Below are 24,376 nucleotides of genomic sequence, written 5' to 3'. Positions count from 1 at the left end.
TTCGGACAGGAATGGCTTGATTGTGGTCCTTAGGGACAGCTAGCACCAGGCTAGCTGAACCCTCTTCGCTGTTTGTGTTTTGAAGGCTAGTTTGCTACTTCTAGCCCATCAAAGTCTCTCAGTTTTGACCATGAATTAAAGAATGACATGCTCCTTGTATTTGGAGCTGATACAGAGAGGCGGAACTCTGTTTCAGTGGAATTTTATTTCCAAAAGACACTCAAGTTCTAGGCTCAGATACTTTCATAGAGAGCTGGGTGTTATTGGCAAGCTGTAATATTTCGGTGCTGTGATTGGCTAGAACTAAGATGACTTTGATATATTCTGCTGCTGTGATTGGTTAGAACTAAGTTGAATTTTAACTCTGAGAGGGTGTTGACCAGTCGGAAGATGGAAACGTGTGGTACAATGTAAGATGCTGAAATGATATTGTTGGACAAGTAAGACACAAACCACTTTAACACAAGGACGTCCAGGCTCATCCGTGAAGTATGGGTGTTTAGTTGCGCCTGGTGGTTGACCGTGCTGAGGGCACCTTCCAGAACCTGATGAGGGGCAAGGCAGGGGCCACCACTCTTGGAAATAAGGGGGACATTGCTCACAGAGTATATGGCCGCTATGTAAGTGCTGCAGTGTAAATCCTTACTGTAAGTTGTGCAGAAGAGTGTAGTGTTGGCTCAAACCTTGGTTACCAGCACCAAAGTCGGCAGTTTAGCCGACGGACCACATTTGCAATGATGGCCAGCGGATGGAGTTCCACGCCATGGATGCACCCCCAGAGAAAGATTGCTTTAGAATTGGGGTGATGCAATGGTTTATGCCCCAAAACAGGGCTTAGCCTGCATTTGAGACCTTGTCAAGAGTAGATGTACTGTATATGTATTTCTGCTGAGGAGTCGATGTTTGTGCATATGATGCACGCGGTGTATAGTTTGGCGAGTGCTCTTCGTGCTGAATTTGGCTAACCACAGTGTTCTCGTCTATTCTTGGCTTGTTTGCTGTCAGTGGTTTCATGATGTAGCACAGTGGAATGGACTTGGGTTTCCAGATGCTAGTTTTGAGGGGCTTCAAAGTTTGTGCTGTCTTGTATGTGTGGTTCTGTGTGTCATGTTGTGAGTAGACGCTGGTGGCGGGATGTAAGGCGGAGTCCAAGAGGAGGCCTTCGGTAGGGTTTTTATGGAGTCCTTAAAGGGTCAGAGTTTCTGATTTATTGGCACCAGGTGGCCATTGACAGGATGCACCATGTGATGCTGCCCTTGCTGTGATTCTATGAGGGGGGCCTGTCAGGAGGACAATCCTACCCTGCTGTGTGGGTGGCACTGTCCGGAAACTGCCCCATTCCTTATTGTGTCTGCCCTAGGAAACACATTCACAGTAGGGAGTCACTTCTCTAGATGCATCGCCGGTCGTGTTGAAGATTCTGCCCTTTATCTGCTGCTGATTCTTTAGATGGCACTGCCTGGAGGAAACGTCTACCCTGGCTGTGCCAGCTCTGTGGATGGCACTGTTAAGAGGCGGTCCTGACCTTGCTGTGCCATCTCTGAGGATGGCTCTGTTAGGAGGGGGCCCTGACCTTGCTGTGCCACCTCTGTGGATGGCACTGTTAGGAGGGGGGCCTGTCCTGGCTGTGCCCGCTCTGTGGATAGCACTGTTAGGAGGCTGGCCCTAAATGGGATTGTCTAGAGGTAGATCCTACCCTCGCTGTGACATGCATTGCTCAAATGGCACTGGCTGGGGGCTGCCCTTGCAGTGCCCCCTCTGTGATTGGCACTGTTAGGAGGTGCCCCTGCTGTATTATCTATTCTTCAAATGGCATTGCCTAGAGGTAGATCCTGCCCTCGCTGTGCCAGTCATTGTTCAGATGGCACGAGTTAAAGGCTGCCCTGGCTGTGCCCGCTCTGTGACTGCCCCTGGCGCAGTCCCTGCTGGGCACCTCATCCTGGGTGCAGCCCGTGCATCCGTCTGCAGTGCCCTCCATCTGCCACCTTTCACCGCCCATGAACCAATTAACAGATACAAAACAGATGACAAATGCCGCGAGTACATTTCCTGGAAGAAAAACGTTTCTGGAGCCCAATTTACAGGGCGGAGGCCGGGGATTCATAAATTACAGCCCCTGTAATGAGCATCAACAGTGAGGCGGGGTCACCCCCCTCGCCCCCCCCCCCCCCCCCCCCCCCCCGCTGCCCCATTAACGCGGAAAGCACCATTATTCTTTTGCAGACTCTATTTGACGTTCAGGGGGCCACGGCCCCGCTCCTGGAGGGGGAGGCAGGGGGTCATGGCCCCACGACACGTCATCAATGAAAAACAATAAAATGATGCCCCCCCCCCCCTCCCCCCCACCACCAACATCAATCAGAGAAGATCTGTCAGGTGGAATGAGACGTGACCTTTGAACTCCCCATCCAACAGGGAGGAGAGGAGACATTGCAACCCCCACTTCGAACATCATGAAGGCACGATGACCCCTGTTACCCCATTTCCAGTTGGGGGGGACATTGCACCCCCACCAGAACCAACGTGGAGGCATCATGCTCCTTAATATCCACCTCAAAGCCAAGGGGAAAGACTGTAGCCTCGCCCCCCCCCAACCCCCCACCGACCCCCACAGCATCACTAAGGTGAGATGCCCCATTGTCATTGCGGCTGCGCAGCTTTTCAACGTTGTGCAATGTTGTACAGTCCTGGCACTGTCTGGAGGCGCTACCGTGCTTTGTACTAGAAACGGAGGTTATATACGAGGAACAATAAATGTAAAATAAGTTACACAAATATAACACAGCCATAGACCTCGCAAGCTTTACCTTAGAACTTTTGAGGTCCAAAAAAATAAACCTCTGGCCTCAAAACAAAGGGGGCCACCAAGGGTGACGCAGAACAGTGACAGCATGAGAGAGTGAACCAATCACAGCGCTGCCAGGCAGAGCGCGACACAACCCCACGGAATGGAAGAAGAAGAGAGGACGAAGTGTGAGCCAGGCAGGAAGGAAGGAGCCTGAGGCAGCCCATTGGTCCGGAGGAGGAGCCCGGAAGTCCCAGGGAAAGCTAGGAGCGAGGAAAACTAAGACCAGGAAATTGAAGCTATTCAGCAGTGGAGATACAGCAGCTGAGAGGAAGGGCGTCATATGTCAAGAGACAGGAAAGGACAGTTCAAGGGCACGAGAACAAGGGAAGAGATAAAAGCCAAGGAGATCCAGGCCTGGGCGCTCAATACGCCACGCTGAAGGAGTCCATGAAGACGTCCATTGAACGGGAATGGGTCTGATTAAAAGTTCCTTTGGAAGAGAATCAATATCACTTCCAACTTGAATCTACACAGTGAGGTAGAGACGCGCTACCTGGGCATAGGGAGCTCCAGAATCCTGATAGGACTGCCTGAAAATGATTGCACCTCACGTCACGCGTTCCTTTTAAATTGGGATCGAGAAGTGGGGATCTGAGCCTCCCCTATCTCATCCGCTTCGATGATACCGTCGGTGTGGCCTTGTGAGCAATGCAAGCTGTTTTATAAAAAGTTCTGGCTTCAAGAAGGACCCCTCAGGTTGTGATGCAGTTAGCGATGACTGTTTACAGACAAGGATATTGATGAAGACAATCCTGGAAGTGGTGATTGGGAGGAGTAGGTAAGGAAGAACTCTGTTATAGATGGATTGAATTTGAAATGGTGGGTGGTCACCCAGAGTTGAACACATCTCAGAGTGTCAGCGAAAAATGAGGCGTTATTAGGTAAGGAGATCTTTAGATATAAACCTGTATCATCTTCATCCAAATAAAACAAGACCATCGAAGAGTTCTTTAGCATGACTCCAAGTGATTCAGCAAACAGGTCAATGTGTAGGGGTAAGAAAGGAGTCGTAAGGACACTAAAGAATTTGAGACAGGAGTCAATTTTGATCTGCTGCAATACATTACTGATCCAGCGCTCCAACTAAAATATGACGTCACAATCCACTACCACACTTACCAATTAATACCAGGCCCATAAGAAACAATAGAGCGGCTGAATCATGAGGCGAATAAATCTAATATGTTGTTGATAAACCTATATACAATAAACAAGACCAGCTTGTCATTTTAAAAGTTTATTTAAAATTCAAAATGCAATATTCTTTATTAACTCTCTTTATTAGAATCAAACATTTAGTTTTATTAATTCAGTTTAGTGCATTAATCATTGGCTCAAAGATAACTGTCAATTCAGCATTGCTCAAAATATTAAGTTAAAGAAAACATAAATCCTCTAAGTTAGCATTCTGACCTGAAAGGAAAACAAATTAATAAACAGTTGAATGCTTACTATCCATAGGAAATCGGACAGCACTTCGCCCTCAGGAAACAGTCAGCCCCGTTCCTTTCAAGAGGCCCAATTTTATATCATTTTTGCTCACTAATTTAACTAAATGTATTTCTTTCAAAAAGTTCAGCACTCTGATTGGTTGATGGCTGTCAGACCACCAAAGCCACCTCTTCCAGGGTATGAGCGTCACCATACTATTGTTCATTGACATAGAGTGACATGACTTCCGAGCGTCTTTGCAACATTTTAAAAAGTTGCTTCTCTGACTTCCACCAAAGCTCGGCAAAATCATCCCTGTCACTTCCTCGGCCTTGTAAAAAGAACATCCAGAGCAGTTCGTGAATAAGTCTCTATTGTCAGAACCACAGTCTTTTCAAAGATGAGGCAAAAGCTCTCCATGGAAAGTTTCCAAGATGACTGCACTTGGCTCCAACTCTGCTCACGTACAGGCCGACCAACTTTTCTTTCAGAACCAGCACTAGGCCTCAAAACCATTCTCTCGGGCTAGTATTAAACAAACACAAAAGGAGTGATTAATTCAGGTAAAACAAACCCTTCTGTACCACCCGACCATTACTAATTATTAATTAACCCACTAATAAAAGACATCTAGCAAAAGCAAACAAATAAAGCAGCACATAAAATATCTACCATTCTTCATGTAATCCAGCTTTAAGCTTCTGAAAGAGTAAAAAGATGATTACATGATACACAGACAGACAAACACAACATAGGACAAACATATAAGCACATATAAAAAGCACATGCCATGAGTAATCTGCCGCATATTAAAGTGACAAAGACAAAAGGACAAACATGACAAACAAAACAATATTAATTACGTGTTACAAAACAAACTCGCAAATGCAACAAGAGCACATGTTATTGGTTCCCGCGTGTTCATGTGTGGTGCAAACTTAATCAAAGTTGATTAATTCAAACAAATCGTGCAACAGCTCATTAATAAATTAATTCATATTATGAGATATTGAATCCATGAGTCAGAATAAAATATTTTCTGAAGCTCGCTTCATCATTACTCAAGTAAAAAGAGAGACATTCAGGGACCGTCGATATTTGCCCTGGTGGTCACTGGGGATTTCGGAGGGAGCCGTGAGATTCACTGTTTCAAGAGCAGCGGATGAGTGAATAGTGCCAAGGAGACAGGCACTACCTAAATCAATGATCCGGACAGTATCATCAGTGACCTAGGACAAGGTAGTTTCTGTGCTACGGCCTTTTCTGAAACCTGACTGGCAATCAGCGAAGAGTTCGATCTCCAGAGGGTGATGGGTAAGTTGTGTTGCAGCACAGCTTTCGATAACTTATGAAAGAAAGGGAAGACCAGAGAACCGGCAAAAGTTGAAACCACCCAAACCATTGAAAGATTTTTACAGAAATACAATGACTTAGTTGACATTCGGAACGTAGGGTCTTCTTCTTGATGACCGAGAGGTTTACAAGATTGGCGAATGTGGTGTGAGAAGTTTTCCTCAATTTTCACAGGTGCAAGATCCATGAATTGATTAGAGCGCTTAACTTCATGATATTTTTTTATCTGTGATAGGTAATCCATCACGACTAAGTTGAAGTGTTGCTATTTAACCTGGAATTTGTAGGTAGAAGCATTTCCATCTGTGAGTCCAGGGAGCCAGGCAGTGATTGCTCAATAGATTTAACTTTTTTTGATCAAAGAACTTGTCAATTCCATCTGATTTAACAGGAGGGCCTTCAAATCTCAAGGACAAAATGGGGATTCTTAGGGTGGGTTTTAACCATGTTGATAGGGATTTGTAATGTGGGCCCTAAGCTTTGAAGATGTGTCTTTGTAGAGCCTTCTGACTGCTCTGACATGGAAGAGGCTGGGAACAGACAGAGCCTGTCTCCAGTCTTTCCTTAAACAAATCTTTTGTAAACCTTGGGTCAGAAGTTGTTTTCCCCTTGTGCACTTGAGTGGGATAAATCATCAAACAACTCAGACATATATTAGATATGATTGGAAGTGGAGATGGTGATGTCATCATCAGGACTCATGGTGGGAGTATGTCAAGGAGGGGCTAATGCAGCAAAGTTATTGCGTTCAGGATTTTGGGGGTGCAAAAACAAGATAAGGCCTTCTTCGATTGGCCACAGCTAACCGTATGGGAGAGTAAAAGAAAGTCCACTGGTACCGGTCCTTCCAGGGTAGTCAGACCTCCTTAGAGGTGGCCAGGTCCAGCGAGGAACCCCACTACTGGCGCTGCCCGATGCAGTTGCTGAAGCTACACTTACTGTTCTGTCCCTTTCTACAATATTGATTCAGGCCCCCTATTTTTGCTGCGCACCATACAAATATCATGGGGCAGATTTACAATCCCCTTGCTCTGTCAGTACATCATTTTTTGTGATTCACTGGCAGCGCATTTCTCTGCCCCATATTTACAAGGACAGGAAACGCCACCCTGCTTGGCTTTTCCTGTTCTTGTAAATACGGCCCCTTTAAACGCAGCTTTTTGCGTGGAAGGGGCATTCCGTGGGTGTTACTGTGGGTGTTCCCTTGCTTCACCCATGGAACAAGACACATTTCCCGATTAACGAGGAATCGTAAACCTTGAAATGCGTCAGTTTGCTGCGCCACCCTAGGGGTGGCGTAGTGAGGTGCAACAAGGAGAAATGTTTTCTTTTCTCCTCGTTTTTTCCTCTTCCAATTCGTGCTGCATTCTACAGCACGCATTGAAAGAGGAAAATGCCTTTAGTGATTGTTGTCGTGCAGGAAGGTGCCCCTCCTGCACAAAAACAATCTCCCCAGGCGCAGGCATCCTTGCACGATGGTGCAAAGGTGCTTGCACCAGCGCATGGTAGCTGTTTGTGCACCAGTGCTTGGGAGAGCACAGGAATGCAACATATCATTGTAAATAAATCTAATTTCTGTGCTCCGAACGTGCCACTGTGTGGCGCAGCCAAAGGGCTTGCGGTGCCCCGCTGCAGCACTTTCTTGTAGATCTGCCCACGTCTTTCCTTTTGATCCACATGTGCAGGTTTCACATTTATGTAGAGACAGGTGGTCATGTAGAAATGTGAAGGGTGGTATTCGATCAGGGCGGAGGCGGTAATGTCCGCCCCTCCCTGGTGGACTGCAACCTGCCTGACAAACTCTAAATCAAGCACTGAGTCTTTCTAAGCTGAAATAATAAAAAGGGTGCATATCTAAAACGGTACAGTAAAATATTATTGCAAATACATGTGTTTTTCATTGACAAAGTCAGGATAAACCGATCGACAATTTCCTATAATGCAAATTTTAATGTATCTTCTATCTGTTGAACAGCTTGTGAGGTGACAGGCAGAGCGCAACCAGTGTTTTCCTGAGGAGCTGCTGAATCCGGACGCAGCCAGGAGTGACTGCTACAGCGGGGTTTCCTTAGAGACCTATAGTCTCTCAACTGTGCCCACAAAAGGTGGACAAAGTCACAGAAAGGGCTGGAGGCGTTTCCATTCTCTTCCACAAACCCCCTGAGGCGTGACGTAGGCAGTAGAGAATGTAGTGCTGCAGCCAAAGGGGCAACAGCCAACTCCAGCAGATGGGCTTTCTGCTCTGAGAGGGTAGTTCAGTCCCCCCTCCCCCGAGGGATGCAGCCTTTACTTTGAAGACAAATGGAATCAGTACCAAGGATGTACGTCGTTACAACGCATGCTGTTACAACGCATGCCATTACGACACAACTTTTACAATGCAAGTTGTTACAACGACTTGCGTTGGGATAAGCTGGATAGTGAATAGTTTAATTTACTATTCCAACTCCAGTCCCCGTGGATAGCAGGGAAGGTGTTGGATAGTAAATTACCTATTCCCTATCCTGGAGCGCCCCCCAGCGCAAGTCATTGTAATGACTTGCGTTGTAAAAGTTGCGTCGTAATGGTAGTGCGGAGTAACAGTTGCGTTGTAAAGGATGTTTCCCAGTTACAATGATCTCGTGAGGTGGGGAGTACGGTTTGCCAATCTGCAGAAAACATATTTCTTAGTAAATCTTTTTTGGGGGGTTCCTGATCCCTATGGAGCAGGTGATAACTGTTGCAAAGGAGAAATGTCCCTTTGTATGGCCCTGGAGAGTGTGCCACTCTGCCCCAAGTTCACTTTAGCAAGTTGTAGTGCTTTGAGCCCCCACCTCGGTCCACACAACGATCATGCATGTATGTTTTGACATGCAATGAGCCAGAGTGGGGCTCTGTGGTCGGAGAGGTGCATCATGGGTATTCTTCAGCCATATCTGTCACCCTGATGGGCTTTAGAGACTGGCAATGGATATAGCGGTACTGATTTTAGTAAACAGAGCAGGCCTTTTGCGTGTCCCCTGCAACGGAGAGGGCCTACTGGCATTTCCTACCTTATTAAAATGTCAGCCAGTCCCTACAACCAGGCCCTTTGCCCATCCGTTTGCGGGACGAGTAGCGTGTGAGTGTATAGGTGTCCATAAAGTATGTATGGTGCATGCATCCATAAACACACTGGCTGCCATTTTGAATGTGGAGGAATCCAGTGGTACTTGAGATGGAGGGATGGACAGGGAGAGCCCAGACAGCCGATGTGATTTGCGGGGTCTTCCTAGACTTTCCTGAGATCTTGTAGTGTTCCAGACGAGAGAGTGTTTGGGAGAGGAGGCAGAGAGCCCTTTTAAAGTCAGGGGGTTTCACCCTGACCTTTCCTGGCCTTTCAGTCTCTGGGAGGGTGACCCACACCTAGTTAACAGGTGACTGATGGGACAGTCCTCTTATCTTTAGTGCCCTTGTGTTGACATTCCCAGCTCCACCCTCAGGGGGGGCCGCAACCTGACTTTTCGATCAGTAGCGCCCCCCCCCCCCCGTGCCTTGAGACCTTCGCGGGTATGTAGTGTGCTTTACAAATGATTGATTGATTGACCCTAGCTTCCTGCTCACACTTGTGACAGAGACCTATGACAGGGCTAGTCTGTGTGGAAGTCACAAAGATTAAGAACTGCCCAAAACTGGTCACAGAACTGGACTACTGGAAATCACAAAGTCTGCCTGCAACTTGGGCACAGAAACTTTCATTCAACAAGCCAAGATTTTCTCACCAAAGATTGGGATTCCACGCCAGCGGCGACAAGGAGAATCTTTGAAAGTCCCGGGCTATGGTACTTACAGACGAAGCCCCCATCTTGGCTCCAAACGAGACCCTGGGAAAGATCTGAATGTCCTGCGTGGAGGCACCGCTTTCATGTAACTTCAAAGGTCAGAGCCCTACTGACTGCTCAAGGGGACATTGGAGGCACCATTGCATGAAGAAGACACTGCTCAGAAGAGCCGAGGACTGGGAGCGGCTCAGGCACACTAGGCAAGCAACACGAATGCCACAAGATGCACAAACCACACCACAATACAGAGTGTAAGATATGGGACCAGGATGTATCTCCCCAACAGTGGTCACAGACAACAGCTGTGATCAAGGGTGTGCTGGAACGCAACCCGAGGCGAGTTCCATTGGGAAGAGCAGCGCTAAGAAGTCTTGAAGTGCTTTGATAAGCTGTGACTGCCAGATATGTTTGAACTCCCATGAGTCTACAACTGCTGTGGAAAAGTGAAGACACACCTGAGGAGGCCACCACTGAGACACCTGTTTGTTTGGGGGATGGGTTGAGGTTGCAGCTCTGCTCAAGGAAACCCCAAGCAGCAAGAACCTCATGACTGCGAACTCTACCGCCTCCATCACGCCCTCAACGGTCTGGTGCTGGCACTGTCACTAATTACAGAAAGGTTGAGTTTGCGCCTCACATGTTTTGCCATCTGTTCTGGAGCCAGAGCCTCAACGCGTGCCAAGCCATGCACAGTACGCTGCCCGGTTGAAGCTCGGTTGAGTGATACATCAGGCAGGACCTGCTGAATAAAGTGCACGAATACACCTTTAAAAACAAGTCCTGTCAACTGGAGCCATGAGCGAGTGGGTGATGGGCAGAAGGGAATAACCAGTGGCTGTGTGAGCTAAACAGCTGGATTGTGTGCTCCCCATATTATAACCTCAATTCCCCTCTTTTAGGACTAAGGGCCAAGACTTTATACCTTCAAGGACTATCCCTGTAATACCCGTGAGCATTTGTCCCCTTAGGACCAGGAATTGCCTTTGTCTATTGTATGCACTAATTCCAGCTGTGCGTAGGACAGCAATAAAGCACTTTTCCTTTTATAAACCACAGTAGTGGCTGGGCAATAATGTGTGAGCTGTCATTTCCTCTTTGTTGAGTTCCTAGACACTGAACCCACATGACCTTCCTGAAGCAGCCATGGAACGCTTGCCCACGCTCTGCTGAGAATCAAGAGCTAAAGTGGGTGATCTTCGTGCTTGGTTTTGAGTCCAATGGTGCGGTGAAACCCCGAGAGAAACGGCGATCAAGGAATGCGGCTCTGTGAATACAAATGCGAGTCCTTGGCACACCTCCTACTTTGCTGCCCGGCCCTGCGCGCAGCTCGCAGCCTTTACCTCAGGCCCATTCTTCTACAATTGGGCACGCGCACCGCAAAGGAGGCAGTCCACCTACTGTACACACTGAACACAGTAAAACTGATGGCCACGTTTGGTAAATTCATCCAACAGACCCGCACGAAGTTGATGGCCATCTCGGGCTAACTGACCAGAGAACCAGATAACGCACATCGGGCCGAAAGTCTAAGGTCATTATTCCCCCCAGATCCCAAGCATCCTGATCCCAACTATACAGATTTTGTTTTAACATGATAATTCTTTTAACTTTTGTACTTTGTTTTTAATGCAATGGTTTTGAGTAACCAAGCAATAAAAGTATTCATTCATTCCTTCCCTGGTTACCTAAAGTTACCAACTCTCACAATCGGGGAGCAGTAGCCCTTGCTTGTCCCACTGCTCTTGAAAACATTCAAGCTTCTGAATCTGCAGAGAAAGAACCTCAGAAAACCCCTGCCAAGCAGGCTCCAAGACAGGAACTTTGCAATGTCAGAAACAAGTGCTCCATTGTTGTTTCCACTTTGAATTAGAAATTCAAAAGTGTCGGCTTTCTGCTTCACATGTTACATCACACAGCTATGGGAAACAGGCTTTACGCTGTGGCTCACACCACGCTGTGCCTTAAAAGCACGGCCCGAAACATGGATGCGTCTTTGCAACTTATCCCTTTACCACCCAAGTCGTTACAATGACTTACCTTAAGTAAAGTGTTGTTGGATGGATGTTGCACTTTAAGACGAATACTTTCACTGCTATTCCACAAACTGGAGTTGGAATTGTAAATTATACTATTCCAGCTCAAGTGTTTTCCCTAAGGCAAGTCGTTGTAAGGACTTTCGTGAAAACAGAATGCATTGTAAATATGCATTCATTGTCTGGACCACGTTATTAAGGTAGGTGTGATTAACGCCTCTGTGGTTCTGACATACGACTGACAGCAACAGTAGGCACAGTCCATAGAATGGTGTTAAGTGTGATCAGATTTCCCACCAGACAAAAGAATTCCCAATTACCTAATGGGCCAATATTCCTTTAGTCTGAGAATTTGGGCTGCAGAAGTTCCTTGCACTGTGCATTGAGAGAGCTGTACGTACCATCTTTCTTCCAATGTGGAGTAACCTGCGGTCAGTTTTGAGGATGATACAGTAAGACTGTTAGTGTCAGCATATGTGTTGCTGTAGATGTTTCGCTCCTTCCATAGGACGCGTCAGACGTTGGATGCGGCGAGCCACTTGGTCCTGCCCAGAGCTTAAAGGTGCCTCGGGAGCTTGTTGACTACTTCAGAGTGAAGATGTGTCACACGACAAGAGCCACCCTCAGGTGGACGAGCCGAACATCTGCCAATCATCTCACATGGCTCATCCACCCCTCCGCCAACCCTTGAAGAGGCGGCTGGAAATCGCGGCTTATGCCATCAGCTAGCCTTGGGACCATTTTAGCCCCCGACGACGCCGTGTTCTGTTTGGAGGTGGAAGGCTTGATGATCCCCCTGACAGGCAGCTGCCTTTTCATTACATTTGTTCCTCCTGCTGCCCACTCAAAGGGTCCCTGCGAGACATCAGAAGGCGTATTCGTCTCACCTCGGGCTGCTGGAGAAAACGCAATGTGCTCGTTTCGTACTTCTTGAAAAACATGATGTGTCTTTTGTAGGACCGCCAACAGATGGACCGCCGGCACTGGAAGATGTGCTGATGGCAGCATCGGTGCATCTACATAACCGACAAGTCTGGTCCTTTCTGTAGGTCCAGGGGGAGTCAGGAGGAAGCTGCTGCTTACTAGTGGCATCCCATAGGTGTGGGTGCTACTATGCTGCTCATTGGATGACAGCTAGTGCAGCTCAATTCTTGCCTCTCCAAAGGGCAGCATGGTCAATCATTGAAGGTGTCATCAGGCAGTGATGAGATCCTGGACCTCTTATAAAAACCACAGGTACTAACACTCTGTAGTGGTCACCGTCAGTCACAGCCGTATCTTTGTCAGCAGCAGCAAGGTGTAGGAAAGTTACAAGAACCATGTACAAAGACACAGACAATCCTTGCACCTTCTTGGAGGGAACGACAACCCCATACAGCTCTAATTAGACAAGAAGACCTGAGTGACATGGGCATCTATAGGGCTCTGTTAGAGATTGGGACAGCCATAGTGAACCTCTGGAGGTACCCAGAGAACTTAGGGGCTCAGGCTTCTGTTATAACTAGAGTTCCTCAGTGTGACCAGATGCCCAGAGAATGTTGCAAAGTACCCACTTTATTAAGGTGTATTTACCCTTTTTCCTGGATTCTCAACCACCCTTGATACAATAGAGGAGAGCTCAGTGGGTTTGAGCCCAGGAGAGATGGGAAGTGCATAAACATTTCACAAAGCCAATATCCTAAAAATCACACCCAAGATGCACTGGAATTCCTGATTCAAGAAGATGAAGTTAAAAAGACCAGTTCCAAAGTCCTGATCCATTTCACAGTGAATGGGTCCAATGGGGATCCACTGGCAGGAGGCACTAAACACTGGTCATGGGGGCGAGTTCCTGTACAATCTGGTTGCGTAGCCTATGTTCACAATGGGGGATACTAGTGCTTACGGGCTGCTTTAAATAATGTTTTCCATTTGTTACACATGGCTGAGAGCAGGCAATCGCCCTCCAATGGACCATTTCCCGCTCCCACAAAGGCTGCCGATAGCATTCGCAAGGGGGAGGTGCCCTAAGGGATCAGGCACTACTTCTTTTGAGGTGTTGGTAACAGATCAATGGTTTGCAATCGCAATCGAGGTCTCAAATCATTGATACATACCACAGCGGCCTGCATTACCCTTTCACTCTTCGCCTATCTGCCACCTGGAATCAATCGCAAACCCAGTGTATGAGTCTGAAAGGCTTTTCCACATTGAATAATGTGTTTAGCAAATAGAAAAAAGCCCCTTTGTGATTCCACAGTGTCTTTGTATATTTGCCCCATTCCCTATAACGCCTCATTCACAACAGATGTGCTCCTTCATGCTGGGTACTAAGACTTTAGAGCAGGTGCGGCTCATCCGCTTAGGCGAGGGAGCGTCGCCCCACCGCTTGCAGCAGTGGAGAACATGCCCAGGCTCCCACTGCCAGTTTGTTTTGGTACTCAGGACCAATCAGGGTGGGACTGGCTATGGGTAGCCTGGTGCTTCCTGCTTCCTGTTCTGGCTGGGGGAGACGACATGGGGATAGCAGAGGAGAGACGCGGCAATCAGGTATGTCTTTTTCTTTTATTTCAGAGCCTGGAATCTGCCAGTTATGTAGGTTTACCACCAGGTCTCCGGCTCTGAGAGTACCCCAGCATTGGGGTCCATGTAGATCGACCCATTCCTGGGGTTCAGATATTGAGGAGAGCCTGCATCTCCCGCCCCGCTCGCCCCAGATGTCTCCTTCTTGCAGGGTGCGGTGGCAGCTCCTCCGCTGAGGCGGAGGAGCGTTGCCCCACTGCTCGGAGCAATGAAATAAAGGAAAAATAAAAAGACAATAACTCAATGTTATTTTCTTTTTATGCTGTCCTGCTGCAGCAGCTTTGCGGGTGGGGGAGCTGGGCTGCTTACACAGGAGCAGGGGGAGGAGTGGTTTGCCCACTCCAAGTGCGCATGAATGTTTGGCCGGCCGTCTCGGGCAGGCCAAACATTCATGCGCACTTTGCATGTTCTCCAATCAGGCTTCATTACAGCCTGGGTGGAGAACATGCACAGCCTGCCAGCCCATGACTGAGCACCAAACCACGGCGCTCAGACCAATCACAACGCTGCATTGCAGCATTGTGATGACTATGGGGATCCTGGTGCTTCCTGCTTCCTGTTCTGGCCGGGCGAGACGACAGAGTGACAACGGCAATCAGGTACATTTTTTTTCTTTTTTTCCAGAGCTTGGAATCTGCCCTTATGTAGCTTTACCACCAGGTCTCCGGCTCTGAGGGTACCCCAGCATTGGGGTCCATGTAGATAGACCCATTCCTGGGGTTCAGCTCTTGAGAGGCACCTGCGTCTCCTGCACCCGCTCACCCCAGCTGTCTCTCACTCCTCCAGAGGTGCCTTGAATATTCAGTCCCACAACCTACCTCTCATCAGGACTCCCACAGCCTGTCAATCTGAGCCCTGCCTCTGGAGACGGCGCATGCACCCGCTCACCTCCTCAATCCCAAACCCTCTGTTCACCTTGATTACACCCCTGCTTACACTCTGATGAAGCAGTGAATGCTACACTGTAATTTCATAGAAATTGGTGTAATAAAGCAATGTATCCAGTGAATGCATGTAATTTAAAAGTATTGAGATGGTAGTTGCAGAATTGACATTATGAAATGTTTTGTCAAAGATCTATTGTGTGTCTCAAGTAGTTTATGATCTCAAGTTATTTCTCTTTTCTGCCTCTTTCCCACATTCCCTGAACCTAATGACTTTCCTTCCTACTTCACACTATTTCCTTTTCTCTCCTCTCCTTCCTTCTGGACGGTTTTCTCTTTCCTCCACTTTGGTAATCGCTCTCCATCTCCACTGCAACCCTCCTCACTCTCCATGCTTCTCTCTCCCCTCACCCTTCACTCCTCATTTCACCCACCCTTTCTTTGTCTCTTATGCTTCTCTTTCTCCTTGTCCTTTTCATTTGCTCTGCCTACCTTTCTCTCACCCTCCCTGCCCTCCCTTCGTTATATCACTCTTCCCACCTTCTTTCCATCCCCATTGTACGTCACTTTTACCCTCTTGTTTACATCAACCTCAATCCTTTCTCTCTTTCACTCTCCTCCTCTCCCTGTAATCTTTCTTTGCTCCCGCACTCTATCCTTTCTTCTGCCTTCCCTCTCTTTTTTCACCTTATTCTCCTTCCATCTTACCTTCCTCATTCTTTCCCTCTTTCCTTTTTTTAACCAAATATACTGTTTCTTTTCCCCGCTTCTTTACTTCTTCTCCCCTCCCTACTTCTGCTCACCGATACCTCTCTTCACCTTCCTTCGTTCATCCCTCCTTCTGCCTCTCACTGTATTCCTTTTTTCGTTCATTTTCTTCCCCTCTTCCTTCTCACTTTCCCTTTTTCTTCCCTCCCTTCAAATCTCGTCTTTTCTTTCCCTCCTTTTCTACCTTATTCCGTTCTTCATTCCTTTCTTCCCTTCCTCCCATCACCATTCCGTCCTTCCTTTCTTCCACCTCCCGTTTTTTCCCCTCCTCGTTTTCCTTCTTTCTTCCCTCCCGCTCTCCTTCTCTCTCTCTCTGCAGGGTGAGTCATCCCAATATCTTACAACTTATCGATACCTTCGAGACCAAGAAGGAGTTCTACATCATCCAAGAGCTGTGAGTGTCTGCGCCCTCCCTCACTACCCTCCCTTAACACCGACCTGTCTGCCCCTCCTTCCATATGCCCACCCTGCCCCTTCATAACTGCCCTGTCTCCCTGCCCCCTCCTCCCACGTGTCATCCCTGGACTCTTTCCCCCTGAGCCATCCTGCCTGACAACCGCCTGCCCGCCCCCCTCCCCACGTGCCACTGCTTGTTTGTGCTCCTCCACCTCATGCGCCGCCGCTTGTTTGTGCTCCACCTCCTCACGCACTGCTGCTTGTTTGTGCTCCTACTCCTCACGTACTTGTTTGTGCTCCTCCTCCTCATGTGCCGCCGCGTGTTTGTGCTCCTCCTCCTCACATGCTGCCTCTTGTTTGTGCTTCTCCTCATGCGCCTCCACTTGTTTCTGCTCCTCCTCCTCACACGCCGCCGCTTGTTTGTGCTCTTCCTCCTCACGCACTGCCGCTTGTTTGTGCTCCTCCTCCTCACACGCCGCTGCTTGTTTCTGCTCCTCCTCCTCACGCACCGCTGCTTGTTTGTGCTCCTACTCCTCACGTACCGCCGCTTGTTTGTGCTCCTCCTCCTCATGTACTGCTGCTTGTTTGTGCTCCTCCACCTCTTGCGCCGCCGCTTGTTTGTGCTCCTCCTCACGCACTGCTGCTTGTTTGTGCTCCTACTCCTCACGTACCGCCGCTTGTTTGTGCTCCTCCTCCTCATGTGCCGCCGCGTGTTTGTGCTCCTCCTCCTCACATGCTGCCTCTTGTTTGTGCTCCTCCTCATGCGCCTCCACTTGTTTCTGCTCCTCCTCCTCACACGCCGCCGCTTGTTTGTGCTCTTTCTCCTCACGCACTGCCGCTTGTTTGTGCTCCTCCTCCTCAGACGCCGCAGCTTGTTTGTGCTCCTCCTCCTCACGCACCGCTGCTTGTTTGTGCTCCTACTCCTCACGTACCGCCGCATGTTTGTGCTCCTCCTCCTCACGCGCCGCCGCTTGTTTGTGCTCCTCCTCCTCACGCACCGTCGCTTGTTTGTGCTCCTCCTCCACGCTGCCGCTTGTTTGTGCCCCTCCCAGCGCGGGCCATGTGATGGGAGGGTCCTCAGTGATCCATTACTTTGTTTGCACCTGTGAATCTTTGTTGCTCCTGTCAGAGGCTCAGGTCTTTGGTAACGAGTAGAGAGGGGGAAGTGAAGCTATTTTCATGTCATGGTCCCAGTGCCACGTCATGAGACTCGTATTCCTTTCCTGTATGAAATGCCAATCCCCTATATTGAATTGCTTAAAATTAGGGAGATATAATTCCAAAGTGTGAGGTTAGTATGAGTGGCTCTGTAAATTCAATTGAGTCACAAAGATGTTCATATGAGGAGGCAAGAAACAGTGTTGGGAGGACCAGAAGTTATCAGCAGAAATCAGCAGATGAACAGATGTTTTCCTCAAGCCGAGGTCAGCTAGAGACAGTCTGGCTAGGGAGTGGACCTAAGGTGGCATGATTTGCAAATGACAAAAAGCTGAAGACACTAGAATTGCCTTGAAGTGTGGGACTCAGGTAAACACCTCAGCATTGGAGTCATAATTTACATGAAGTCTCAACCTTCCATAAGCTGAGGCTCTGTGCTGTTATTAAAGGCGGCAAGATACCTCCCTCTGGGCTTTGTCTATGTCCCCCCCCCACCCATAGAAAACTAAATATTCCGCTTTATTCAGGAAACTAGTGTTGAAAAAGAATATGGATCTCTGAGTCAATTTTGTGCCCCCTTTGTTTCTTCACTTCCATTCAACCAGTCTAGTGGTATACAGTTCAGTGTTTTATGGAACAGTGTGAGCACTCCCCCAGAGTATGACGTATGAAAAACAATATTTGTGTGTTCCCCAGTTTGCTGCTAATCACTGTGTCATTTTTGGTTGAAGATAAGTTTCTTGTTTACCCATTTATTATGGTGAGGCCTATTATGTTTCAGCGAATTATTTTAGTCAACAACTAACTATTAGATGTCTAGAATCAAGTTAATTCCATGACTCATTTGCAAACAAAGCCTTCCTCTTTCTCCTCCCTTTTGTGATGATCCTTACACCCACTCCTTGATCAAATCAACTGCATAAATAGAGCTGTGCACACTAAGGCAACCTGGCAAGCAAAATTACTTTAAAAAATACTCAAAGTTGCAAATTCTTTCATACAACTTCATGAACAATGTATCCGTTATTCGCTACTTTATGCAGGATTGGGCTAGACTGTAGGAAATATGTTGTCATACGCCATTTGTTGTTTAGCAGAGTGTGACCTGTTCTTTAAACCATCCTTTAATTTCAAATGTGCTTTCGTTCTCCAGTCTATGCCGCACGGGCAAAGGTCAGCTACTCCAGTCTCTCTGTCACCATCACGAAACCCCTGTTGATATGGCTACAATTTTTACCAAGCTGGGACTTTTCCCAGTTGTTTTGGGTAGCGCGTAGCTTTGAGGTCTTACATTTCGGAAGGATCTAGTGGTGAAGAACACATATCCAATGAAGTCAACATAGCATACTTTACACTCACACCCCAGAACAATGTCAAGGGTCAAGTTCAGTGTTCTGTGGATGTGTCTATCAAGATAGTCTGAAATCGACAACTCCTTGAAGCCCCTCAAGTAGCTTTCCTATGGTGTTAGGAAAACATTTGCTGCTGAGTACACTCTAAATCTGAGGTGATTGCATTATCTAAGACCCTTATGAATGTAAAATGATATGTTATACCTGGTGGCAGGTTCAGTTGAGGTCTGTGTTGTATTGCAGAGGTCACGTTTTGAAATAATATTAATGCTATCATAATTCATGAGTAAGATGCATCGCGTTTGATCATCATGTTTGCATTTCCATGTTCACGCACAGCCTAATTTTGTCTAGTAATTGGTTTTGGTAGTAACAACTATTGGGTAGACCCGCAGTGTGCACTTGACACTTTCTACACGATTCTGACACTTTAAACATTTTCACTTTCCTGCATCTCCTATTTGGGTAAACGTAACATGATGCATCTTTGAGGGATTACCATGGGGTTCATCAGTAAATTGGAAAATCTTGTGACACTGAGTTGAAAATTCATTGCATCCCATGTCCTGGCTATGGCATAGGTAATGAGCACTTCGAGTTTCTGGTCCTGTATGTAGAAGATGCTGTGTGCAGATGAGTGCAGATGAGGCAGTTGTTATGAAGATGGAAGTGAAATACAGGCAGCGCAGTAGATGCCATAAGTGATGATCTATAAAGTTGGCACTCTCCAAAGTTGTAGGAGGTGACATGGAGCAGTAGAGGACTTGTGCGAATAAATTTGTAGATACCTGTGTCAATTATGAATTAGAATTGGTGTCCTTCAATTGTGACATTGCACCATGGTTGGCACAGCAATTCCACTCCACACTGAGAGAGATGGTTGGTCCAAAAAGAAAAGTGCTACTTTGTAGGGCTGTGACAACAAGTGGAGCCAGGGTCAGAACTTATTTTGTCTTTCTCCTTTGAATATGGCCTTTCTCCATCTGCACCATCCATGTAACTGAGAATATAGGACTGTATGGCTGAAAGCTTGGGGGGATGGACACAGTTTGGTTGAGTACTTCTGATCTCCTGGTACCTCCACCACCAATCTAGCATTAACCCCTGTCACCCTGGGGTGTTGATCTAAAGGCTGCAGAGCTATAGAAATGTGTTTATCTTGTTACCTTTTCTGAAGAAGAAGCTCTCAGAAACACTAATTGCACAGCTGGGCACATGAGATACAGTCAGGAAGAGATTGGACAATTACAGGTCACTGTGGTATGAACACCCCTCCTCGCTTGCATGAAAAGCCTTCTCCTTTCTAGTCTTTAAAATGTTGTTGTTAAGTATGGTTGTTAGACTCAGTTTCTTTTATGTTTTCTTTGATGTTCAATAAACTCGAACTTAAAAAAAAGTGTGGTTGTTAGTAGTTTTAGCTTAAACCTGTCCTTTGATGTGTGCTAATGTACCAAAAAATTCCATCACAACTTCACAAGACCTTTTACTCCAATGGCAGTACTAGTGTACATTTTGAAAACTATGCGTGTGTGTCTGTGTGTCTGTGTGTGTGTGTATATATATATATATATATATATATATATATATAAATATAAAATAATATAGACATAAAAACATATATTGATATACAATATAAATATTAACAATTTTTACTAGCCTTAGTTATTTAGAATTTATAAGATATATATTTACATCAATATAATTATTTATGTATATATATATATGTATATATATATATATATATATATATATATATATATATATATATATATATATATAATAAAATAAAAAAATATATATATATATATATATATATATATATATATATATATATATATATATATATATATATATATATATATATATATATATATTAGAGTCCACAAACACCCACAGTGCGGAACGCACTCACAGTCGGCGTTCTTCAGGTCAGGTGAGAAGCCCGGTACAGCCAGCATCAGCAGAGACCTGACGCGTTTCGGGCATACGCCCTTCTTCATAGGTTAGCTGCTTACAAATGACTGCCCGCATACAAGACTTTCCAGTGTATGTCCCTTTATTTATACAATCCACACTTCTCACCTGACCTGAAGAACGCCGACTTTGAGTGCGTTCCGCACTGTGGGTGTTTGTGGACTCTAATAAAACACGGCCGACCCGGCCGGGGATCGCACCGCCGCAAATCTTTAGCGGTTCCGCTGCTGAACGGCGTTTCAGCGGCGTGGGACAAACTGGCGAATGGCAGAATGAGGGGAGAAGCGGAAGGCACACCCATGAAAATGTTATTGATTTTTACATTATGACTGCCTGTAGCCCACTGGGGTGTTATGTGAAGAACTTCCAGTCCCATCATGCACTTTGCGAGATGTTGCACCTACATTGGAGTGTGATTGTATAAATAAAGGGACATACACTGGAAAGTCTTGTATGCGGGCAGTCATTTGTAAGCAGCTAACCTATGAAGAAGGGCGTATGCCCGAAACGCGTCAGGTCTCTGCTGATGCTGGATGTACCGGGCTTCTCACCTGACCTGAAGAACGCCGACTGTGAGTGCGTTCCGCACTGTGGGTGTTTGTGGACTCTAATATATATATATATATATATATAGCTCGAATCCAAAATCCTGAAGTTGAAACCAAGGACAACAAAACAGGTACAGACCACTCCTGTGTGTTTCAAATAAAGGTGCTTTATTCCTCTTTACTCAGGCAGCATGACGCGTTTCGACCGGGGCGGCCCGGTCTTGATCACATAGTGCATTCAGAGATCAACAAGTTTAAGTGCAGAAAGTCCACACATGCCCCTCCCACCCAGGCATAGACAGTGAAAACATACTTATAAATAGCGAAATAATGTAACTACTGCTTTTAAAAAATGTTCGTCCATAAATGAATAAATATTAAAATACCAATGAGTATGTATGTTTCACAATACCATTCAATATAATCTATATTAAATCAGAAAGCTACACTCAAAGATATTTATAAAGGGCAAGTGCCCACTTTCAATCAAGACTAATATAAGCTTACAGTAGACGCTATTAACATAGTCTATAAAGCCTGTGGTAGAAAGAGCAATGTGCAAATAACAGTTGTGCAAAAGTGAATTTAAAATTGTGTCTCAAATATATTCACTCAAATGTCATAATAGCGGATGTTGAACAAGCATCAATAAAGTGCCAGTGCCCAATTTTTCTTCAAATGAACCTTAGACGATCAGTGTGGTATATTTACAAAAACGTCAGAAAAGCTTATCAATAGTATCAAATACATGGTTAAATCCATTAATAAAACAATGCTCAGTAGTTGATCATAACACAAGAGTACTTATGTTCTCTAAATGTAATATTTTGAAATGCCACAAATCCAATTATTCCCACTTATTAGCCTTCAGAGTCCCCTGCCACATCTCCCACAGATAAAAATCAGAAAGACTAGATCACTAGAAAACCCAATTAAAATCTGCTACAAACATAAAAAGGGAGACCCGCTTAAAATTATTATAGCAGAATTTAGAGCTTTAAATACATTTAACACGAATAGCAGCAATTAAAGGTCAGACTGTAAACAATTCAAATAATATGAAGGGAGCAATCCTGCCCTCAACAAAGTAAACAAACTGTGTGCGAATTGAATACTCGTTACAGAGATCGGAATATTTGATATATATATATATATATATATATATATATATATATATATATATATATATATATATATATATATATATAATAAATAATTATAAATATTCCATAAATATTCATAGAAAATTCATGAAAAAAATCATAAAAAATTGTATGAATCTTCCTCTGTGTTAAGACCATTTGGGATTTTTGTATCGAGGAGTAGAATATAATGGCTCTCCAACTGTCTGAGTTTACGTTCCCTATCCCCACCTCTCTTATTGCTTGGGACCGCATCAAGAACAAAATACCTCAAATCATTGAGATTATTTTGATGCACTAGTTTGAAATGACGCGCCACTGGATAGCTTGGATCGGAGTTAACAATTGCTCGTAGATGTTGCAAGATTTATTCCTTACACTCCTCCGCTTAACGCGTTTCGGGCAACGCAGTGCCCTTGATCACAAGCGGAACGTAGTCCGCCATTATCTTTTATTCCGGATACACACCCCCAAGTGTCACGTGATAACAGACATAAAAGAAACTCTTCAGCAAATGACTCTTAATATATGCCTTATTCATGGGATATACACATGATGGTATATATGATGCAACAGTTACAAGCAAACCCCTATTTTAGCGAAAACTATGCATAAATAAATATCTATAAATATATACATGAAAATAAATAAATGTATAAATAAGCTTATATGTACATTGTTTTTATAGCTGCCATAGTCTATAGATTTGTTGATCCACAGACCAAATTAGTGCAAAACATCGCATTTAACAATACCATGTGACCATATAACGCAGAAATCAAGCCTATATATATTTAGATTTGTAATATTTAATATTCTGATCCATGATATTTTGGTATTTTGCATATAAAGTATATAGACCTAATATTTTTGACATAATATTCTTGTGATTCAATATTGTTGCTCTCGATACACCCATATCCTCCATGCCTCCTCGTTCACCCTTACATTTCCTTTACATTTTTCTTCCCTGTTTCCTAACACCTCTTTCATCCCTTGTGTTTTTAATGGTGATACTCATTTTGCTGCTCAGGATAAATCCCCCACACAAAAATTCCGAACAGATATCTAAAATGCCTGCTGATTTTGGGTTGGGGGGTGAGTGTCTTTCCTCTCTGTACCAGGCATTCAATTACATTTTTTAAAGAAAGTTTAGAACAATCTTCATATTTTTGCAGAATCTTCAAAGTGGGAGTTGCCAAGTTGGAAATTCATATCATTGGATTTTTCACACAAGCTGGCTTTGTTCCGTCAATCACCAAGGACATACTCCACAATGTTTAGCTTGGTTTCTCTGTTCAACAAAACGTGTCTTTTAAAAACACACATTCCCCCCTTTGGGCACCTTGGTGTTGAATAACAGATGTTTATTGCTAACCAACTGAATGGTACTCGTTTTATCGATATCAGAAGGATGGAAGGCTTTGCTGAACCAAACACGTTTCAATGTGTGACCATGAGGTCAACAGAGATCCCTGGTGGATGTATTAGACCATTAAGCTTCCAGACTCAGCTTTCTTACGTCACCTACATTAAGCTATACATCCCCATCCAAACTCACAGTGAACTGCCCCACTATAACCCAAGGGGGGCGATTCCGATCCAGTAAAAAGTGCTCCGAATAGCCGTTCAGAGTGTTTTTCCCGTATGAATCGTACCCTGCAACGTCCCCCATACGTACGACGAAGTACGATTCGTACCAGGGGCTGGACTCCGTACGAATCGTACAGAGACCGTACGACTCTAATCTCCGTACGAGTCTCACTCGGAACCCACTGTACGCGACCTCTGTACGGTTCGCGACTGGTTTATACGACCCAGCAAGTACGATACGTTTCGGGTACGCACCGTAAGACCCTTTTCCTACGGGAGCTGAAAACAGCCGTAAAAGCAGAGTTTGCGATGAAACAGGTACGGAACAGCCCCCACCGGGTACAGCGCATACCCCCCATGATCGCAGGGTTACCGCGCGTAACCCTGCTATCATGGGGGGTATGTGCCATACACCCAGCGAACATGGGGTACGCACCGTACCCCATGTATGCTGGGTGTACGGCACGTACCCCATGTTCGCTGGGTGTATGACGCGTACCCCACATGATCGCAGGGGTACGCGCCGTAACCCTG

General features: G+C 45.7%; 1 protein-coding gene across 2 annotated transcripts in view; it reads left to right on the top strand.

Annotated features, from left to right (window-relative positions):
• The window catches only part of LOC147684428 (caM kinase-like vesicle-associated protein), a 443,989-nt gene that overhangs the window by 353,751 nt on the left and 65,862 nt on the right, over window positions 1-24,376 (top strand). Inside the window, exons 1-2 of one of the 2 annotated variants that reach the window (XM_086940360.1) lie at window positions 3,125-3,626; window positions 15,999-16,073. In XM_086940360.1, coding sequence (XP_086796486.1) covers window positions 3,589-3,626; window positions 15,999-16,073 — 113 coding nt within the window. In that variant the 5' untranslated portion in view covers window positions 3,125-3,588. Of the gene's footprint in view, window positions 1-3,124; window positions 3,627-15,998; window positions 16,074-24,376 lie in introns of those variants that run through there. The other variant, XM_086940359.1, reaches the window with a different exon arrangement.

This window comes from Lissotriton vulgaris, chromosome 10 (assembly GCF_964263255.1).
Source record: "Lissotriton vulgaris chromosome 10, aLisVul1.2, whole genome shotgun sequence".
NCBI lineage: Eukaryota > Metazoa > Chordata > Amphibia > Caudata > Salamandridae > Lissotriton > Lissotriton vulgaris.
The sequence above is the reverse complement of the archived record's forward strand: the minus strand, read 5'-3'. Positions and strand labels throughout refer to the sequence as shown.